At 41.8% G+C, this 20749-nt stretch overlaps 1 protein-coding gene across 1 annotated transcript; it reads right to left on the minus strand.

The window, feature by feature from the left end:
• Positions 1-14144: 14144 nt before the first annotated feature.
• On the minus strand, positions 14145-19988 carry p2ry10 (P2Y receptor family member 10). Its single transcript, XM_056272709.1, has 3 exons — positions 19906-19988; positions 18735-18937; positions 14145-15580 (listed from the first exon to the last, which is right to left on the minus strand). The coding sequence occupies exons 2-3, from the start codon at positions 18893-18895 to the stop codon at positions 14755-14757; spliced, it is 987 nt and encodes a 328-aa protein (XP_056128684.1). The 5' UTR covers positions 18896-18937; positions 19906-19988; the 3' UTR covers positions 14145-14754.
• Between the last annotated feature and the right edge of the window lie 761 nt (positions 19989-20749).

Raw genomic sequence — 20749 nt, forward strand, 5'->3', positions numbered from 1 at the left:
CCTGACATCCTATAAAGTAAGATGATATTGTGGATCCCACAAATATTATCCTGACAATTGAGCTAATTCATTTTACCTGTGTGTGAAACATGGCCCGTGTAATTAACTGCAAGCAACTTGTGGTTAATTTCCGGGATTCACATGCACGCATGCAGGTAGAATGACCGATCCTCCCTTATCGGGAGATTTATTAACATGTAAGACAGATCTAATCCAAACATGTATGAATAATTATTAATTACCAATTATTAATTATGATATGCAAATTCCCCACGGATTAGATCCGCCCTGAATCCTTACATAAAATGGTGGAGAGAATGCGGGCACATTTTAAACTTGTTTTATGAGCAAAATCAGTTTTCAATCTATGTCTATATTGTGATTTAATATTGTACGTGCGCCTCGAGTGAGCGAACGCAATGCGAACTCACCGCTGCAAAATAATGTCTGACATTCCGTTTGCCATTGTTAATAACTAAAAGTAAACTGCAGTTCATAGTATTAAATTTGTCCCACAAAAGACGAAGAAACCTCTTTTGAACGACGACATTTTTAATGTTAAACTCCCCTGTCCGAACGATGTTCTTCTGTCAGGGTGAAGACAAGATTTAGTGAATCGATGCTCTTTCACTATTCTTAAAAAGGCCTTATTTTATAATCGTTAGATTAACGATAAAAACTCCTGGTTAAAACATTGACTTAGCTACTCAATTGTAAAAAACCGAAAAGCATATTATCACAAGTGCTATTTGATATATGCTTGGAGTCAAAAACAGATGAATAATTCCTGTTTTCTCTCGCACAACGCAGCGACGAATCCTGCTAGATGTGCTTGTAAAACATAGCATCGAAAAAAAATCCAAAACCTAAAAAACATTGTAAATCATAAAATGCTATTTGATAAATGTATTTGTATCCGAACGACAGACGTGTAATTCCTGTTGTCCCTATGTGTGTGTGTAGGAAAAATCCTGCCACGCCGTTTTGTGAAATATAGAACCGGAAAGAAATCCGTCGATATTTAAATTCCGCACTATTTCGGATTGATGCAGCAATTGAGGCGTGTAATTCTTTGCACGTCCTCTGAGACAGTCACTTGTGAAAGCAGGCGGGTTGCAATGCTACTGCCAAACGCTAGGGCGCGCCCTTGAGTTTCCCAGTATCAGACGGCCTCCACGTCCTGACTTTACCCTCCATGAGCGCAATAGCGCCATCGTGTGGACACTAGCGGTAAAGCGTCTTTTCTTCAATTTTCTCTTCCCACAACTTCAAAGTTTACCAGTGAGATTTTGAACTCGTGTTTCTAACTTTCAATGCATGGCAATTTACAGCCACGTTTACTAACATGATTTTCCCTGCCTTGACTGTGTGCACTTGTTTTGGATTTTGGTTCAAACCACATTTGAACTTAAAAAATTCAAAATTATGTCTTAGCAGTTTCTGATGACCGCTCTGTTTTGAAATGGCTTTCTCCCAATTGATCTTGTGTTGGTTACTACCACTGACACCTCACTGTGGTCGTGATCATCAAATATAAGGCCAACCCTTAATTTCCTACACTTATTCAAATTTGGTTTGAAACAAACCGATTTCAAGGTTAATTTGAATTAAGTCTCATTGCCCGTTGGGAATTGTTTTATGGCTTTTTCTATATTTCCCTTTTCAAATTATTTTTAATAATTTTGATTTGATTTTATTACAACTGTCTCCTTGCTGTTCTAGAAGTTACTTAACATCTATGAATACGCTTGATTTGAATCGTATTTAAACCAGTTTGAATGCAATTTAAATCAAGTTCTCTGTCAGCCAGCTTGACCACTAAGAGGAAGTGGCCCAAAACCCTTTGTGGCCCAAACGCGCCACTACAGCCTGCTTCCTCCTGTGCTCTTCCTGCGGCTCTAAAACTCTCCTCCGAAGGGAGACTAGGTTATTCTGATAATTAACATTGTCATAATTCCCTTTGTTTTTACCATAATTTTAGTAAAGCCGTTGCCTTTGATTTTTCTAAAAAAAAAAAAAAGACACTCAATTTGATTTAGATAAAAGAGCTTTAATTCACGTTGAGGTTCAATTGTTCTTCATCCTGTTTTGTGTTTGTAGGTAGAAAGCTCTCTCGGGCTGTGGCAATTTGACAGTCAGCTCTGCTCGGGGTCCGGCGGGCTGGTTCGTCTGATCTGCGTCACCAGCACTGACTGAGCACGGGTCTCAGACTTTCCTGTATCTTTCCCTTCGTGCGGCCCGCAACACGACATTACCAATTCGGCACCGCCGGTTGTGTTCCAGGTCAAGTTGCTTGAAAGGGCGCACCTAGGTACAGATGCACCGAAAGGCCCGGGACACTGCTGCCAAGTGTTTGGGGCGACAGAAGGACCAACCACGATGCTGACTTCGAGCGGAATGACCTCATTTCACCCCAGGCAAACTAGAAAAAGGTATTAAACCCATCCACTTAGTATTGGCCACAGAATCTATGAATTCCCCCGGTCATTGAAGCGTGTGGCTCCCTTCTCCTCTCCGAGCCACAAACCGCAGGCTTAGGCCTCCTCTTCCCTTGTAACACTTCCTGTGTACTATTGACGCCATTTCATTACAGAACTTTCCATCTTTAATGGTTGCATGTTACTTCAAACTTTGTTATCTTGCCACTGCTCTTTTCTGTTGTGCTCTGTTCCTTTCAGTTCACCTAGAAGACAGAGCCTATCTGAGACAACAAGGAACGCTGAATAATAGTTTGACAAACCAAGCCGTTAGCATCAACAGGTGACCACTAAGCTACCGCCCTGTTAAATTTTATTCAGGCCCATACTGAACTACCTAAATTGTCCCACCGAATGATTTAACTGTCTGCATCAGTTAACCAAAATTTTCATACACGGCATAGCCCGTATTATAGCTCGTTAAACGTAGAACGAAATTGCACTGGTCTCTCTGCGTGTGTTGTGTTCCTCTCGCCCACAGTGAAGCCAGTTTGTTCCGGTCCCACAACCCGCTGGGACAACCTCGACACATGGCTGACGGCCATGACGGCTAACTTCCTGCCCGAGGACGCTAGTGACTCAGAGCCTCGAGCCAAGAGCATCGCAGACGTGGACAAGCTGACGGCGCACAAACCAAGCCAAAGCTCCCACGACAAAGACCGGTCAGACACGTCAACCTCACTTGCCAGCTCATCACACAAGAACGTCTCCACGAAAGGAGCCGCATCGCCCTGGAGCACAAAGTTGCAACGCTAAGGATGCAAGCCGAGGATGACAACGACCCCTAGCTACAAGAAGGAAGTGGAAAGACTTCAAACCGCCCTGGCTAACCTTCATCGACACAGACCGAAGTGAATAGTCAGAGAAAAGAACCAGAGAGGAACTCGACGAGAAACTCCGACAAAGTGAAGCCTCTTGCAAAGAGCAGAGACCGAACTGAAAGAGACTCGAAAGCGCACGGCCTGCGAAAAACCCAAAAGAGGCCCGTGCGACCATCCACAAGCCCGTTCAACAGAGACAAGATCTCGAACACGAACTTGGCACCGATCACACAGAGTCGCCACACTCTGTTAGACTGCAGCATGACCTGAAAAGGGGAAACACACACCACAAGTTTCCCCTGACCGGTCCGCACATTTCAGCCAACGCACAAGAGCTGAAAAGGGGGGTGAAAAAGCCCGCCTTCCACACATCTCTGACAATCTACAGGACATTGATTTTTCACCTGCAGTCTCCAACCGGTGAACACACGTCACAGACACCCAGCAGCACAGACCTAGAAGAACCTGTGCTACCACCACCGGCTCCGAACGAGTTTGCTGTGGAACTTACAACGAACCTGTGACTGAGGACACAAGTTTCAAGAAACTTTCCCTCCAAAACCCGTCAGCCACCATAGTTCTTCTGCCCCCACGCAATGCCCACTCAACGATGCGTGAAGGTCCCCTCAGTAAGAATTCCTAAAACCCCAAATTCCTGAACTGCAAAACCAGAAGACACACTGCACGAACACCGTGCAAGACTCAGCTAAAAGGTCCTTGATCAACATCGGACATAAAACTTTTAAAAGTAGATGAAAGTGTGCTCAAAGAGTTGCAAGACTCTGCGTCTGTAAAATTAGAATTTTACTGATTTAAAGGAATCTTAGACGGACATGTAAGCCTCAACGGCCGACAGACTATGCACGACTCTTTTGAAACAAACGGTTTCTAGATGTTGAGTAAATCGGCACCGCTAAACATTAGGTTTCGTGACAGTGAAGAGTTACATAGAACACCAGCTCCAAATAGGGTATACGTCACCTTGACGCCAGAGTATAGTAAAATCACCTGAGTTCTAAACTACCGTTAACCCACGGGCGTGCACTTGATCATCGCGATCCAACTAAAACAAAACGTGCAATACGTGTTTCGATCGCTGGCTTGTCTAAATGCCGATAAAACAATAGCTGGAATTGACATCTCTACTTCAAGTAAAAGAGCCTTAGATTCTCAACTGGTATCAGTAACTTCAGCATTAAAGCGTAAGTCTGTGTGAAAAAGGTATCATCTCAGCAGCTTGTAATCTGTACCGATATCCATTCCGCTTTGGTTAAAAGGAAATCCAAATCGCGGTATGACTAAAACCTGTTTCTGACAAAGAAAACTCAGAACAGTGTTATCTATGTAGACCCGGGTGATGCTCCCCTTTCTACGATGTAAAGGCCCTCAGAAAAAAAAAAGAAAAATAAATTTGTTGCTAGATTGATGTAATTCACCTAAATTTTGGCTGCATCTACAAGCAGAAAGCTACTAAGCGATCAAACCAAGTCACGTGCTGAAAAATCAGCATTTATGCACGAGAAGGGACGTAACTACATGCGCTTAGACAAGCGTTGACTTGCAGCAATTCTATTTCCTTACTTTGTAAACAAATAGAATAAGTCATGTAAAGTAAAGAGCAAAGTTCCATTAGTACAATTAGCAAATGCCAAAACACATCTGCAGTTTACTAAATGGAACATCAAGTTCTTGAAAAACAAAGTATAGGCGCCTCCTGTTAACCCGTTAAAACGTGTGTGATTCATGTAAAATGTACAGACATTCTTCAAGTACTGTTGAATTGTTCTGACATGCTCTGGTTCCCATGACAACAACTTGCCACAGGACGTGTTAACTCGTAATGTCACTTTTGTAAACAAACCAGCCTGGGTGGCTAAGCTAAATCTAGCCTAGCATCCAGCTAACTTAACCTAGCTCCCGTACAGCATAGACTAAGCTAAATAACTTCCACAGTTAGCAGCTAGCATCATTTACTTGAACCCTTAATCACCGCCTGTGTTCCACAGGGCAAAGTATTCTAGAATACTTTCCTCAACACCAGTTAGGGTTTCTAATTATCCACTTTCCGTGTTTGCAATTCTTATTAGCTAAAGTTCACCTTCACTGGTTTAGGAATACTCCTTGCTAACCGTTGAAGACTAACTTCGCAGAGCCCCTGTTAATTAAACTTAAGTTTAACTACATGTAAACTGCGTAACTAACTACAGAAGAATTTGTATAACCATAGGAATTTTCATCTGCATGTTGACTAAACCTTTGGAGGGACACACACGAGGTGGTTTTGAACATGCAACCGCTACAACCCACTATAAAGTGTTGATCAAAGCAAATCCAAAGTTTAGTCACTAATGCCACTGATTATTCTCGACTTCAGATCATTCCTGTGTTTGATCATTTTATTCCATTTTGCTTTAATTTTTATTTTATTTTCCTCATTAATTATTTCATTCCTTTGACCTTGATAATAATAGCAAGCAGCTATTCCCTGGTCTATTAGGTCATCTATATGATTTAAATTTTTTTTTTGGCCTCTCTTGTCCGAGTGTGGTTCCATCTCCTATAGGGCCCAGAAAGGAAACAGACCCCCTTATTTGTTATTTTGGCTTAATTTCAACCAGTGCACTCGTTTTGTGACCCTTCAACACCACTACTAGAGTCCTGAGGATTGACAATAAGCAGAATTTAAATAAGAAAGCACCATCGGAACCACACAAAACTTAGCCTAACAGTCACAGCTACGATAAGGACACAAGAGACACTTAGCTTTATGCTAAATGCTTAACGAACCTATTAAGCAGTAGTTCTGAACTTTTAGGGCCACGCATTAATCACTCACAACAAGTGTGCCAGAATGCCACAGAGCCCCTGCCTAACCGCTCATCAGTCACGACACCAGCCCAGACGCCAAAACTTCTGTAAAGCCTAATCAAAAAGGGGGTGGCACGAAAACTCTACCCAACCACCACCAGAGACATTGATTTGAGCCTTGAAGGCCTGCTAGACACTAGCTCGAACACCACGCTAATGTCAGCCCAACTCTCTTAAAGACTCAGTGCTACAGCTGAGCATCAAAACGAACTCTCAAGTCCCAAACATGTGAGCTGAACGTGCAATCCTACAGCCAAAACAACACTTGGCTCAAAACAGGTAGCTTCCGTTCACCCAGTGTACCGATCACGTACCCACTTCTGATTGGCCAAGTTCTGTTAAATCGCTTTGAGCCTTTAATAGACCCTAAACAACTGAATGTCTGAGCTCAAGTTCAAAAACCCCTCCCCCTCCAGTCACACAGGTCAAGAGAACCTAACTGGCAGGTCACAGAGGTCACAAGAACTCCCTCAGCCAGCCATAAAGGCACAGCCTCAGCACCAAATGGAGATGTGAACTTGCTACCCTGCACCTTTCAGCTCACCAAAGACTGTGACTAACCAAATGAACTTTGAGACAACCACCTCTCTACCCCTCCAACCACCCACGACCGCCGTCTGCACCCACCGACAACCGGTGCCTTCAGCCAACCTGCGTCGACAAGCACATGCTGCGTGCACTAAACAACATTCAGCGTTCTGCACCTGATGCCATCACCGCGCCACAGCTTGTGATGCCACAGTGCACAAGGGGGGTAATGCCAATGTATGCCGCTGCACGCCGCAGCACCAGAGACACTTGCAAGACACCGAAGCAAGTGGCATACCGGCGAAATTTTTCCTCCCTTTCTCTCTTTCTCTCTCCCTTTCACTTTTACCAGGATGCTGCTGTGCCTCCAGCCAACCAGAGGGCAACCGCACTCGGACATCTCACCAGGTCTGGCACCAGGACTCCTTTTCTGCCGGACCCGCACTCAGAAAGTGAATGTGCCACCTGATCCTTACAACGCCTACAGAACACACTACCCCAGCGTAACAACACAATACAGCTGGGTAGGTGCCGATGGACAAAGGACTCCCGCACTCACGCTGAGACCGTGGTTGAACACATGCTCAAGCAACTTGAGAAAATGACTGTCACGAGCACTCACAACAGAGTGCATCCCTGCAGACCATCGACAAGACACTAAAGGGAACTGTGGTAACTTTAAACACTCACAGCGTTGAACCCCATGCACTCCAACACTCACTCCATGAAACAGCTGTTTACTGTCTTCCAGAATGACTTTGCCCAAACTCAGCTGGTAACAGCCCTGATGACAAACCTGCTGCAGGGGGTGAACTCCTCCATCGACAGCCTCGCCAGGGGTAGAATTCCACCGCACCTGATACCCTTAAGCCTCGTGAAAACCGTGCTGGCGTCCGCCATCACCACGCCAACTGACTCTTTACAAATACACCTTTCCTACTCTCTGGGTAGTGCCATCCCTCTCTGCGTCGACTACAAGCAGAGAAGGGGGGGGGGCTTTCTCTCGAACTTGCCCATCATAGTCAAGCCGAATCTACCGGCTCAAGAACATTGTCAAGGTCAGATTTTGAAAAATAACAGTCACATCAAGATCCACACGCCGGACGGGGTTGACTGCAACGACAGCAACACAAAGCCGTCCTAAGCTCCGAACCCGTACGTGTGCACATTGACCAAAGAAATTCACTATCTCTGCCCTAACAAGCCTTTCCTCAGAGACAACACTGACGGAATCTGCGGGCTGCAGATCAGCGACACCCGCTGCCCTGCCGAAGCCAAGCTACGCACTCAAGGCATCAAGACCCAAGCAGAGAGTGTAAGTGACAGGCGGCTCGCTAACACTCCTGTGCGCACAGCTGCACTCACTTACGACCAGAATGACACTGACACCTGTGTCACCTCGCTCCACTAGAGCCTGTGAATCCAAGCACCGGAAAGTGCCATCCTTCACCTTGACGACCTGGCATGATACCATCTTCCATGCAAAGAGTACAAATTAAAACTGGAAATCCCATCCTTCTCCAGGTACCACACTTTCACCCTAACTCCAGAACGGGAGTTGTGGTTTGCGAAAGGGGGGGGTGATCCCAGCTAATTGACATTGCTCCTATCGACACAGCTCTCCAAGCTGTGTCTCTACTACCCATTCTGACTACCTCACCTGTTGTCCAAGCCTGGACCGCAGCCGACACTGCACGGTGTACCTCTATGGTAGTCAGACACACCCTGACACTGGGCTTGACCTTCATCCTATACAGGAGACTCAACGAGATACAAACATCTTCAGCCAAGCTCACGAAAGGTTTCGGACGAAACCCGCAAAAAGGGGGTGCCAAGTCAGAGACCAGGCCAGAGGCAGCTTCGAACCTCATAGAGCTGAATCCTCAGCCCTAATAACCACCTGCTGCATGAGTCATGATTCACCTGCCATCCGTCCATTGTGATGATTGTTGTCCGATTAAGTCCACACAGGGACTTCATCAGACAAAAAGGGGGACTGTAAGGACTGGGCCAGGGTGAATCTGAATAACTAAATACCTTCGTGCTAAAATCCCAAAGCCTTTAGCTCCAAAAGGCCTGGAACTTGAAAAAACACACACACACACACACACACACACACACACCTCCCCCACAGCTGACACCCACACTCAGGACAGAGCGCGGTGTCCGCTTACAAGACATTAAGACATTTTATGACATTTTTGGAAGGTCCCAAAGGAACTTCTTTTCTTTAAAAGACATTCAACCAGATATATTTGATGTGTTTTTATGTGTGTCCATTTGCCCATGTCACATTGGAATAACTGTGACTTTATCATTATGCATTTTTACATTTAACTGTCTATTCCCCAGTATTGTTATACGTCGTTCTTGGTCTTGTTTTAATTCTCATGATCCAGCGGAATTAATCAGATACAAGAAATTACAGTAAAAGTTATGATTCTATGTGCACCAGCTTTTGGGGACAGTAAGAACCAAAACTTAACATGCTGTCAGAGCCTGGGGCCTTAGATAACAGCATTTACGACCGCACCAGGAATGTCAGAGAAGTATGTCTGTCTCTCTCTCTCTCTGAATTCTAACCAAGGAGGAGAAATGAATCCTGTATTCATATATATATGCTATTATATATCCACTTGAGAATTGTATGAACGACGTATCTAAGTTCCCTATTTCATGAGTTGCCTTTCTGTGGTTTGGTCTATGTTTCTCGACAACTCTTAATTGGATAATGTTCAAACTTTGCCAACTAATGTTTAACCAAATCCATTGGTGGCAAGTTTGGTCTCGATAAACTCCAATCTTCGTTCCCCATTTGTTAATTGACATTACATTTTGCTAAACTTTGTGACACATTAGTATTATAAGAATTGTGAAGATTCTTCTCTTAAACAACCGACGAGATTAGGGTTTCAGATGTCTCTCTCTGGAGACAAAGGGCCATAAACCCAAAGTCCCGCCTGTAAACTTCCAACCCTCTAATTGGCCAAGCCAACAGGAAGAGGCTGGATTTCTCATAGTGTGATAAATGACGCTTCTCCTCTGAGCTCGCTCTCTTCCTCCCGTGTCATGATGTAACGTCTCGCCTCCGGGCGAGCTCTTCGCCTTTCTTTTATTTGTTTCTAGTTTAGTTGTGTTTTTCATTTGTAGATAAGTCTCTGTGTTTAATTCCAATCGACGATTGAAAAGGAAACCCCGTGACCGTGACATATCTCTTCAGCAAATCCATCTACCAGGGACCTTTAAACGAGCGCGCGCTCTCTTTGAAGGAGAAACACGCGCACGTGACCACGTGACGCGCCGGACCGAGAGACACACACGCTTCTTCAAAAGCCATGGAAAGATGCAACGTTAACTCCGCGTGATTTCCCCGTAGAGATCTTTATTCCCTTTTTGTTAGTCAAAGTTTTGTTTTCCGTAGCCGACTCAGTTCACTTCCACGAAGTGAAACGAACTTAGCCGAACTATTTCCCTTTGGAAATGTTACAACAAAGACTGTAAACCTCCGTTCAACACGCGCGCCACGCAGCCCACGTGACGCTTCCTCACACCCAAAGGACTCAGCTCACGCGGCCAGACAGGGCCGTACAGAAATGTTTCGGCACAGAGAGAAACCATAACATACGTTGATTGCAAGTATAAATCTCTTTATAGAGCTTCTAAGAAGTTTTAAGATGATGTTCCGTGTTGTAATCGGAGAGGTGAATGTCTTCCTGCCAATGAAATTCTCCCAATTTCTCTGTTCTCTCTCTCCCCATCCCCTTTCCTCTCTCTCTAACTCGCTCACGCGTGTACGTTATCCATTGTCCAAACTTTATGCATTTCTCGTTCATTGATGTCTTATTGTATTGTTCATTGTTGTCTATGTGTTTGTAAATACATATATCCCATGTAACCGTAGTAAATACATAAGTAGTCATGCCTCTATTAAATTAATTATATATTCATTAGATTGATGTGCTGTCTTTTTGCTCAATTTCAAGTCACTTAAGTGCCAAAGGTCTAAATGCTACAAGCTTTACGAATTACAGATACTTTAAAGAGTAACGTTAACGTTATGTGTTGATGGGCGGGAAACCCAATTCTTCTGGCCAGAGAATTGCGTTTCCTGACATCCTATAAAGTAAGATGATATTGTGGATCCCACAAATATTATCCTGACAATTGAGCTAATTCATTTTACCTGTGTGTGAAACATGGCCCGTGTAATTAACTGCAAGCAACTTGTGGTTAATTTCCGGGATTCACATGCACGCATGCAGGTAGAATGACCGATCCTCCCTTATCGGGAGATTTATTAACATGTAAGACAGATCTAATCCAAACATGTATGAATAATTATTAATTACCAATTATTAATTATGATATGCAAATTCCCCACGGATTAGATCCGCCCTGAATCCTTACACACAATACACTATGTCTAACAAAACACTGCAAACATGTCTCAAAATCAAATAATTATTCAAAACACTAACGCATGTTCTCTTCCAACAGGAACATTTAGTCAATCATAACACAATGACAAAAAAAACACTATCATCAGCTGAAATTACAGAAACTGCATTATTTTATGTGTCAGGTCTGCCCTTATACAATAGACAGTATATTGTATTGATCATAGATTGTGTTCTGTAGTTTCTTTTGAAGCCTCTCTACATTTTTGTTTTGTTGGGTTTAGTAAATGCATGCATTTTGTTTCTTTTGCTGCAGAAATTCAATACAAAAAATGATGACCATCTCAGAGTAGCTTTATAGAATGTACAGTTTATGAAAAAAAAAAGACAGAGACAGAATTGCTGCAATACAGTAAAGACTTTATTTGCAAAAGAACATTACTGAAATATAACAAATATGCAATATAGCTGCCATTTATATGTGAAAATACTAAATATACGAACAGAAAAAGCACAAAAAGAATAAAAAAAAAGAAGAAAAAGAGTCATCTTCTAATCTGCCTGGTTTTCTGCATTTGGCCACATGTTCTCATCCACATCACACCTGATATCTTCTCTGGCAAGGCATTGTGGGAATAATCTTTTGGCATGCCTTATCCACCCCTGGAGGTGTTCAGCTGTGATGTCTTGGCATGCAGCAACCATTGCATCCAGGAGGGACATTTGGTCCTGTGGATGATGGTCAAAAACCTTCCATCTCCACGATGAGAAAAACTCCTCAATGGGGATGAGGAAAGGGGAGAAAGGGGCAAGGAAAAGGGACATCATCCTAGGATGGGCGTCAATGCTGTGACTGCACGGGAATGGTGGAATGCCACATTGTCCCATGTGATCACGTATATTGGCAAGTGGTCTCTCACCTGTCCCCTTTCTACCTCTGGCACAAGTGCAGGTCTTATTACATTACCCTAGCTCTGTCTCTTCTTTGAGCGCCACCACTCATTCTAACTCCTCTCCCTTGTCCTGGTACACATCTTCCTCTACCTAGTGCAGACTTTTTTTTTTGTTAGTTTTTTTTTTTTTTTTGCTCTATATTGTTCTCTTTCCACAAAAGATCTGCCAAAAAGGTCCTCTTTTACTGTATACCATATGGTCATGCAATTGAAAGAACCTCAACCCCTGAGTGTGTTTCCTAGAAATCAGCTGTGATTTTTATATTTGCATAATTCAATCAGCTGTAACAATAGAATAAAATACAGGGGATATATTTCTGTTTCAATTCACAATATAAACAGCTGTTTACCTTGACGTTAGCCTGTAAGGTTAGGTTTAGAACATGGTGTTATATGTTCTGACATACAGTGTTAAAGCACTGGTAAATTTGGCAGTAAAAATCCATTGTTTTGGTCTTGTTTGAGCTTGTGTGTAAAAGAAGTTCAAGCATTTTAAATTTGTGTTAATTGAATGCATTTTGTGTTAAAGCAACAAGAAATGCGTTAATAGTATAGCTTACACAGACGGATGTAGTGATAACTGTGTTAAGAGTTTTGGAAAATTGTTAAAAGTATTGAAAAATCTGTCATGGCAATCGTAAAAAACTGTAAAACGAACATTCAAACCACCACTTAAATAGACAGCAATCAGTGTAATTGGAAAGAGTAGAACAATTTTTATCATTCTAAGCCAATCAAATACCTTAGGAAATTAACAGCAAGGTAAAAAAAAGGATTTATATACATAAATATAATGTGCGTGTGTGTGTGTGTGTGTGTGTGTGTGTGTGTGTGTGTGAGTGAACTCTATACTTAAAATGGCTCTTTTTTTTCCTTCTTGGACCACCAACCAATCACAGTCTTCAAAAGATTGTGTCACACATAGCAACGGGGTCAGCCCCGCCTCCTCACTAAGATGAGAGTTGTTGTCTTTTCCTTACTCAGAGTTGCTCTCAGATCGGTCCCGAATCGCTCTTAAGCTAAGACTCCTACGTAAAAGTTTTTAAGCTAAATTAAGAGTTGTCTGAGAGGATTCTTAGAATCTTTATGAATACGGGCCCTGGTGTTTAAAATTGAAATGATTAGTTGGCTCAGTCAGTTTCAGATAAACTAAATGGAATACTTAGTTTAGTTTAGCATTTTCACTCCTATCAGTGCTTTTGTCAGTACATTATCAGTTCATCCGGTTAGAACTTGATGTCGGCATTATATAAACATGTCTCTGTCATGCAGTCAATAGAAAGTTATTTTCTGTTCCATAACTTCCTCAAATTAATCTGTCTTTAATGCCTGTCACTATTAAACTTCAAATACTTCATAGAGCGTTTGCAACTATTCAATGAAATGTTGTAAACTTTATATTTTGAATAATTTTTAGAAAAGTAAAAAAAGTAATATTTAGCACATAATAAATACTTCAGTATTCTTCAGGCCTAAAGCCATTTGTCGAATAAATCACTCTTTCTGCAAAACATTAAACAAGTTCATGCAGTTGGAATCCATTTGCAAATCTCATGCATTTTTTTTTTTTTTTTTTTGCAAAACTGTAAACACACTCTCACTCACTAAAACACATTTCAAACTGTGATGCAAATGTGTCATAAAACACAGGTGGCAAAAGTTAAACACAACACAGTTGTCGCTTACATGCAACAGCTCAAAAATGTTCACACTTATTTCTAATGATGTGACCAGACTGTACATAATATAAGCCAGATCTCAGAGTGCACAGATGCACTGGATGATGAGGTGAACTACCTGAGAGGAAGAGGAGGAGGCATGGGCAAACTCTGGCTGCGTTCCAGTCCACTTTTAGACACGCACTTGCCAACTTCCCTAAGAACTTCCCCTCGGGGGAATCCCTGCCGCCATTTTGAAGTGCGTTCCAGTGAAGTGGACGAGGGAAGTTTACATGGACAGCCCCTCGCTCCCTCGATTTTGACTGTATACTATTGAATGTCTGTATATTCAGCAGTTGCATACTGTAAAAATACAGTAGTCCAACTGCAAAAGCCCAAATGGACAAAGAAAGCCCTAAACTCAAAAACTCAAAAACGCCTTCAGGTTTTGAATAAGCGGGTGTGTTCCAAAACAATTACAAAATTTTTCTGTCCAATCAAATGCTCTCTAGAATATAAAGCTCCGCCCCCTGTGCTATAAACACCACCTGGCCGAAGCGACCGTTGACGCGTCGCAGAGCAATATGGGTTAGAGTGTGTGTTCGTTTGCTCAAACGCTCGAGTTTTATTCCGTTTTCCAACTGTACGCTGGCTAAGAATTAAATGAATGAATCCTCTACTATTGAATCCAGCGTTTCATCAGCGCTTCCATGGTGCCGTCAGTCTGTGAGGTAAACTAAACACTATTGGCTGTTAGAAAAGGGGGAGGAGCCATTCCATATGTCCCGCCTCAGCGTCCTGTTTCAGTGGAGATTACGTCAACGCATCAAACAAAGCTGCTCGTTCCACGGCACTTCAGTGGGACTTTAATGTTGTGAGAAAATGGGTGAAGGTTTTAAGAAATGTGTCTTAGCAATTGTAAAAAACTGTAAAGGCAAGATTTAGCCATGATGTGTAAAAATACTGAGTAGTTGCTTGTTGCAGCCCTACACTAAATGTACATATTTTGAACAGAACTGCTGGTTTTATGTTTTCCCTGATTGCTGATGTACTCATTCCCTGTATGAGCTGGTGCTCTCCATGCTCATCAGACGGCCCCTGAGCACCGAGCTGCCGCTCGACAGCTGCTGCTTGAACTCAGTGGTTAGGAAGTAGTAGATGAGCGGGTTGAGGCAGCAGTTAAGGCTCGCCATGCACAGAGAGATCGGGTGAAACTGTTTGACGGCCTGACTCACCTCACAGTTTGTTATAATGCACTGGGTTACCATCAGATAAAACAGGAAGTTGATGTGGTAGGGGGCGAAGCAGAAGAGGAAGACCCCTGTGCACACCCTAACCATGCGCAAGGCCTTCCGCGTGTTACCAGTGGACTGTTCATTGTGGGTCCGCTTTCGCAAAGAGTTCACTATCAAGCAAGTACAGAAGATGATGACGATTAATGGACCGATAAATCCAAAGACTTCAGCAGCGGCCATCATGGAAATGGCTAAGCGGAAATCCAGTTTTCGCATTGGGAGATCTTTGAAACATTCGCTTGTTTCATTTCCAGAAGCTTTCCTCATTAAAATGAAGGGTGAACAGCAGAGGCCCACCACAATCCACACTGCGATGCTGATGCACACGTCGTAGCGGGACTTCCATTGCTTGGCCTGGAACGGGCGCATGAGGAAAGCACAGCGCTGGATGCTGATGCACACCAGGAACACAATGCTAGCGTACATGTTAAGGTATTTCAGGTAAAAGCACAGCATACACAGCACACTGCCGAAAGGCCATTTTCCTTGGATGTAGTAGTGAATCCGAAGTGGCAGCGACAGCACGTGAGCCAGGTCGGCTATGGTCAGGTTGATCATGAAGATGATGGCCTTCGTCTTTTTGCTGTGAATCGAAGAGAATCCGTGGCATTAGAAGACACAAACAACTCTAAACTGACCTCATGAAATACAGCTAAGAAAAACAAGTGCCTTGATTAGGCTTGATCAGTACTATCACAATTACGTTGAACTGACAAGGAAGGTCTTTCTTAATGGAGAAATTTCTGATATAAAGGATTAGTTGACTTCAGAATGAAAATTTCCTGATAGTTTACTCTCCCGCACGTCATCCAAGATGTTCATGTCTTTCTTTCTTCAGTGGAAAAGAAATGAAGGTTTTTGAGGAAAACATTCCAGGATGTTTCTCCATATACACTAAAAAAAATGATATGTTGGCTTTAATTTTTTTTTTTATGTCAACAGGTTCCACATAACTGGGTTACGTTAAACAAACATAGTTTGTTGATGTAACTTCAACATAATGGAATTAAGTAATTTTAAGCGATGAACACTGAAGCAATGTTAAAGTTAATGAGATAATTAAGTGAATATTTGAGGGATGATTGATCATTATTGAAGACACCTGATGGTAACAAGCAGAATCACTGAAGGAGAAAACCGGAATTTGCAAGTAACCATTATGGTGATCAGTGTGTGTTTTAGTTGGGCTCTTGACCGTCACATCATTAACTTTAGATTTTGTTTGGCTGCTGTACATGAGTTATATCAGCCAGATGAAAACATAGAAAAGATGATCTGATGGTGTTGGTTATGTTTAACATAATCATTGTTTCACAATCATTTTACCTGAATCACTGAACTCATATAGAACCCAATTTCTGAGTGAAGTTTAATTTATGGAATATAGCAGCACTGTCATTGTAGCACATACCATTTTTTGCCTTTTCAATGAAATCAAAATGATCAAATCAATAAAAAATAAAGACATTTCAAAACAATATTTTATGTAGGCACACACAGACAACAAGAATCAGCCTGTGAATCTCAACAATGGTGACAATTATAAAGCATGTTGCAGTGCATTCTGGGTGCCACCAATCAAAACTGATTCATGGCTCCCATCATGCATTTGTGCATAAATAAATAATGAACTTATGTTAAGAGGTGATCTGTATGTCACCATTGCTGAGATTCATACGCTAAATCTTGATGCCTGTGTGTGCCTACATATATATATCTTTTTTTTTAGAAGTTACTTTATTTTTATTGATTTGATCATTTGGATTTCACTGAAAAGGCTCAAATTGATGTGCTCTACAATGACAGAGCTGCTATAACCCATATGGTAAACTTAACTCAGAAATTGGGTTTCTATATGAGTTCAGTGATTCAGGTCGAATGATTGTGAAATATTGATTATGTTAAAACATAACCAACACCATTAGATCACCTTTTCTATGTGTTTATCTGGCTGTTATAACTCATGTACAGCAGCCAGACAAAATATAAAGTTAATGATGTGAGGGTCAAGAGCCCAACTAAAACACACACTGATCAGCATAATGGTGACTCAAACATTCTGGTATTCTCCTTCAGTGATTCTGCTTGTTACCATCAGGTGTCTTCAATAATGCTCGATCATCCCTCAATTATTCACTTAATTATCTCATCAACTTTAACACTGCTTCAGTGTTCATTTAACACTCTGCTCAGAGCTTAATTGGGTCGCTTAAAATGACTTATTCCATGATGTTGAAGTTACATGAACAAATTATGTTTGTTTAACGTAACTCAGTTACGTGGAACCTGTTATCATAAAAAAGTTCATTAAACCAACATATCATTTTTTTGAGTGCACTGAAACACATCTGGACCTTCGACCCGTTGGACCCCATTGAAGTCACTAGCTTCAAAGTCTCGACACAATCCCAGCCGAGGAATAAGAGTCTTATCTAGACAAACCAGCGGACATTTTATAACAAAATAAACATTTATATACTTCTTGCACTAGCTGTGATGACATTACATCACATTACGTAGAAAGGTCACGCAGGACGCAGGCAGAAACTCCCATCTAATTTTCTCTTCCAACTTCAAAATCGTCCGACATCGTTGTTTTACCTTTTAGTTTGTAAAGGGCATTTGATTTAGTCTTTGCACGTATGCTTTGTAAACACTGGATCGGTACTTTCGCCTACTTATCACGTGACCTTTCAACATGATTACGCAACCCGATCTCACGGCAATTCGTACGTATTTAACGAGGTGGCTAAATCGTACGAATTCATACGACCTCACTTGTACGATTTTTGCTAAATCGAACATATTTTACGATTTGCCCAATTCGAATTACCTACCCCTGGCCCCTAAACATATCCATCACTGGAGTTTAGACAAATTGTATGAATTTGTACAAATTGTTCGTGAGATAGCGTTGGATTACGTAATGTGTGTCGCATCACAGCTCGTGCAAGATGAGCATCTGTGGTTAAAATGTATATAAATGTTTATTTTGTTATAAATGTCCGCTGGTTTGTCTAGATCAGACTCTTATTCCTCGGCTGGATCGTGTCGAGACTTTGAAGCTGCACTGAAACTCACATCTGGACCTTCGACCCGTTGGACCCCATTGAAGTCACTATATGGAGAAACCCTGGAGTGTGTTCCTCAAAAACCTTCATTTCTTTTCCACTGAAGAAAGTAAAACATGAACACCTTGGATGACGTGCGGGAGAGTAAATTATCAGGAAATTTTTATTCTGAAGTGAACTAATCCTTTAACATATCAAACAGTTTTTTATATTACCAGCATTAAAATGGTTACAGATGGCCTGTCATCATGCTGAAAAGCTAATTGCTAAAACCAGCTTGGTTCTCCAACAGATGCACACTGTACAAAGTACTATTTTGATCATGGCTTTTCTTGAAAAGAGAACTGGATAAAAACGAAAACCTGTGTGGGAACAATTGGTGGTTTGTTGTTGTCTCACTTATTGCATCATCAGTTTCTGCGCTGCTATTAGATTTTGATTTGTCATAGGTTGTCACCCAAAACCTCGGACACGGCCAGGATCTCATTGCAATGGTCAGTAATCGGCCAACATTTCAAACTAGCGATCAAAGACTTCAGATTTTTGCAGATGGATCAAAGGAATCTTTTAGCATTCAGAAAATTAGTCTCAGACGGCCAAATCATGGCCAAAACAGTACAGTGTGCATCCGGCTTTATGAAGGTATAAATAATGCTAAGCGCTGACCTCATGAATCGACACAGCACCCACAGAGCCAGGGTGTTGCTCAGCAGGCCCGGGATGAAGATGGTCAGGTAGAAGTAGGTGTAGAGCTTGTCCATGGCTCTGTTCCAGTCAGACATATTAGCTGAACACGAGTTCGGACACGACGCATTCATGGATGTCATGGTCAAACTTTGATTTCATTTACTATAGACAGCAGAAAATCACTGTGGAAAAAAAATTAAACAACTTTGACATTTCTTCCAATTCATTTTACTGAGTAATTGCTGATAAACTGCAACACACACACATGGCACACACACATATGGCACAAATATACTTTTCAAGCAAAAGATTAAGCAAAATGATTGACAAACGACAGTGGATGAACTACAGCAGATGCACTTTTGATACTTTGATATTTTCATATCTATTGCATTAACATTCAGACATTTTTGAGTGGCTTTCAAGAGTGACTCAATACAGGCTACTATATTATAACGTTCATATAAGGTTTCACAAACGTCACCTCCCTTCCTGTACGAGCCTGAAAGAAGTGTGTGTGTGTGTGTGACGAACGCGGGTGTATTTCTGTCCTCAAACTGTACCTCTTTGTGTGCTCATGTCTCATATTTTGATACTTTTATTTTTTCCAGTTAATGGATCTGCCAGCCTTAAATTTGGATTTGATAGTAATTTCAAGAATTTTTTGTATAACATTTTGGTCATTAGAATCAGGATTAATAAAGCTGTGTGTGCTGTTCAACTGAGAGCACATGTTGAGCGAATAGAGGAACTCGGGTTAAACAAGTATGCAAATCTGCTGATTTATTCTTCTCTTCGCTTAGAGTCGGTTTATTTCTTGTTGGCACAGGAGAGAGTGTGTGTAGTTTCTGCTGCCACTGCAAAGAGCAAACGTCACGATACATCCATGATGTTGAAAAACCACGGTGAAATAAACTTTATGAAATACAATTCATCAGACAATTCAACTACGAAAATAGCAACAACAGAATCAACTACCATAATCATAAACAAATATTTGCAATTCACATTTAACTTCACATCTGTATTTAAGGTGAAATGAATGCTGCACTATATATTTTTCTGTTTGTTTATTGCAGGTATGTTTCGAGTGTACCTATAAAGTAAGAGTTAAGCAACAGAAGTTGTTGTGCGCTGCAGTTTTTCCTACCTGTCGGACTGAGCTGCGGTGTGTGTGTGTGTGTTTGGTGCTTTCCGGCACATCATGCAGATCATGCAGAGAGAGGAAGTCTTCTGAAGACATGTGTCCTATTCACGTTCCCTTACAGACACACCACTAGTGAAAACAAGCTGTGACGTGTCTCTGGAAAGTGAAACTGTTTCGTGATGTTTGTTGATTCAGTGGCAGTCAGTTAGTTATAAACGTACAGTGATGAGGATAAACCCACAAAATACACACAGCACTTCTGATCTAACCGTTAAACGTCAGAAGTGCACACAAACAAGACATGAGAACTGGTGTGTTTTTGTCAGTTGGTTACAGGTTATCCAAAGCAGTTTACAGTGTGCAAGGAATATGTGTTTTCTAGGAATTAAATCCAGGACCTTGCCTTTGTTGGTTCCATAGCCACAGGAACACGATTGGTTACAAATTTGGGTAACACTTTACAATAACAGGGCATGAATAATCATGTACTAATACCTGAATCAATAGTTACTTCAACATGAACTTATGATTAGTGAAGATATGAACTAATCATGAAGAGAGTTCCTTAACTACGACGGGAGTCATAATGATTCATGCATGAATAACAGCAGGCTGAAGGTCCTTTCACACTGGACGCGATTTTGACGCACGAATAATTCGCGCGATAGTTTTATGTTTTGATCAGCTGTGTGTGTAATGAGTGCTTCCACACCGAACGCGAATGTGCTGTGGCGGAAAAAAAACGACTTATTTTTTTCACTTCGATGTCGATTTTTTTTTACTTTTGCTGCGACAGAAAAGGCTTCAGCCAATCACATACAGGGAAACAAAGGCGAAGCTTGTTGAC

Source organism: Rhinichthys klamathensis, unplaced genomic scaffold (assembly GCF_029890125.1).
Source record: "Rhinichthys klamathensis goyatoka isolate OS25496 unplaced genomic scaffold, OSU_Roscu_1.1 h1tg000347l_1, whole genome shotgun sequence".
Classification (NCBI taxonomy): Eukaryota; Metazoa; Chordata; class Actinopteri; order Cypriniformes; family Leuciscidae; genus Rhinichthys; species Rhinichthys klamathensis.

What these genes read in the sequence shown, in the direction of transcription:
- p2ry10 (XM_056272709.1), bottom strand. Translation starts at nt 18,895, where the DNA reads ATGACATCCATGAATGCGTCGTGTCCGAACTCGTGTTCAGCTAATATG. An exon ending in GTGCTGTGTCGATTCATGAG is followed by an intron (nt 15,581 to 18,734) that starts GTCAGCGCTTAG and finishes TTCGATTCACAG; the next exon opens with CAAAAAGACGAAGGCCATCA.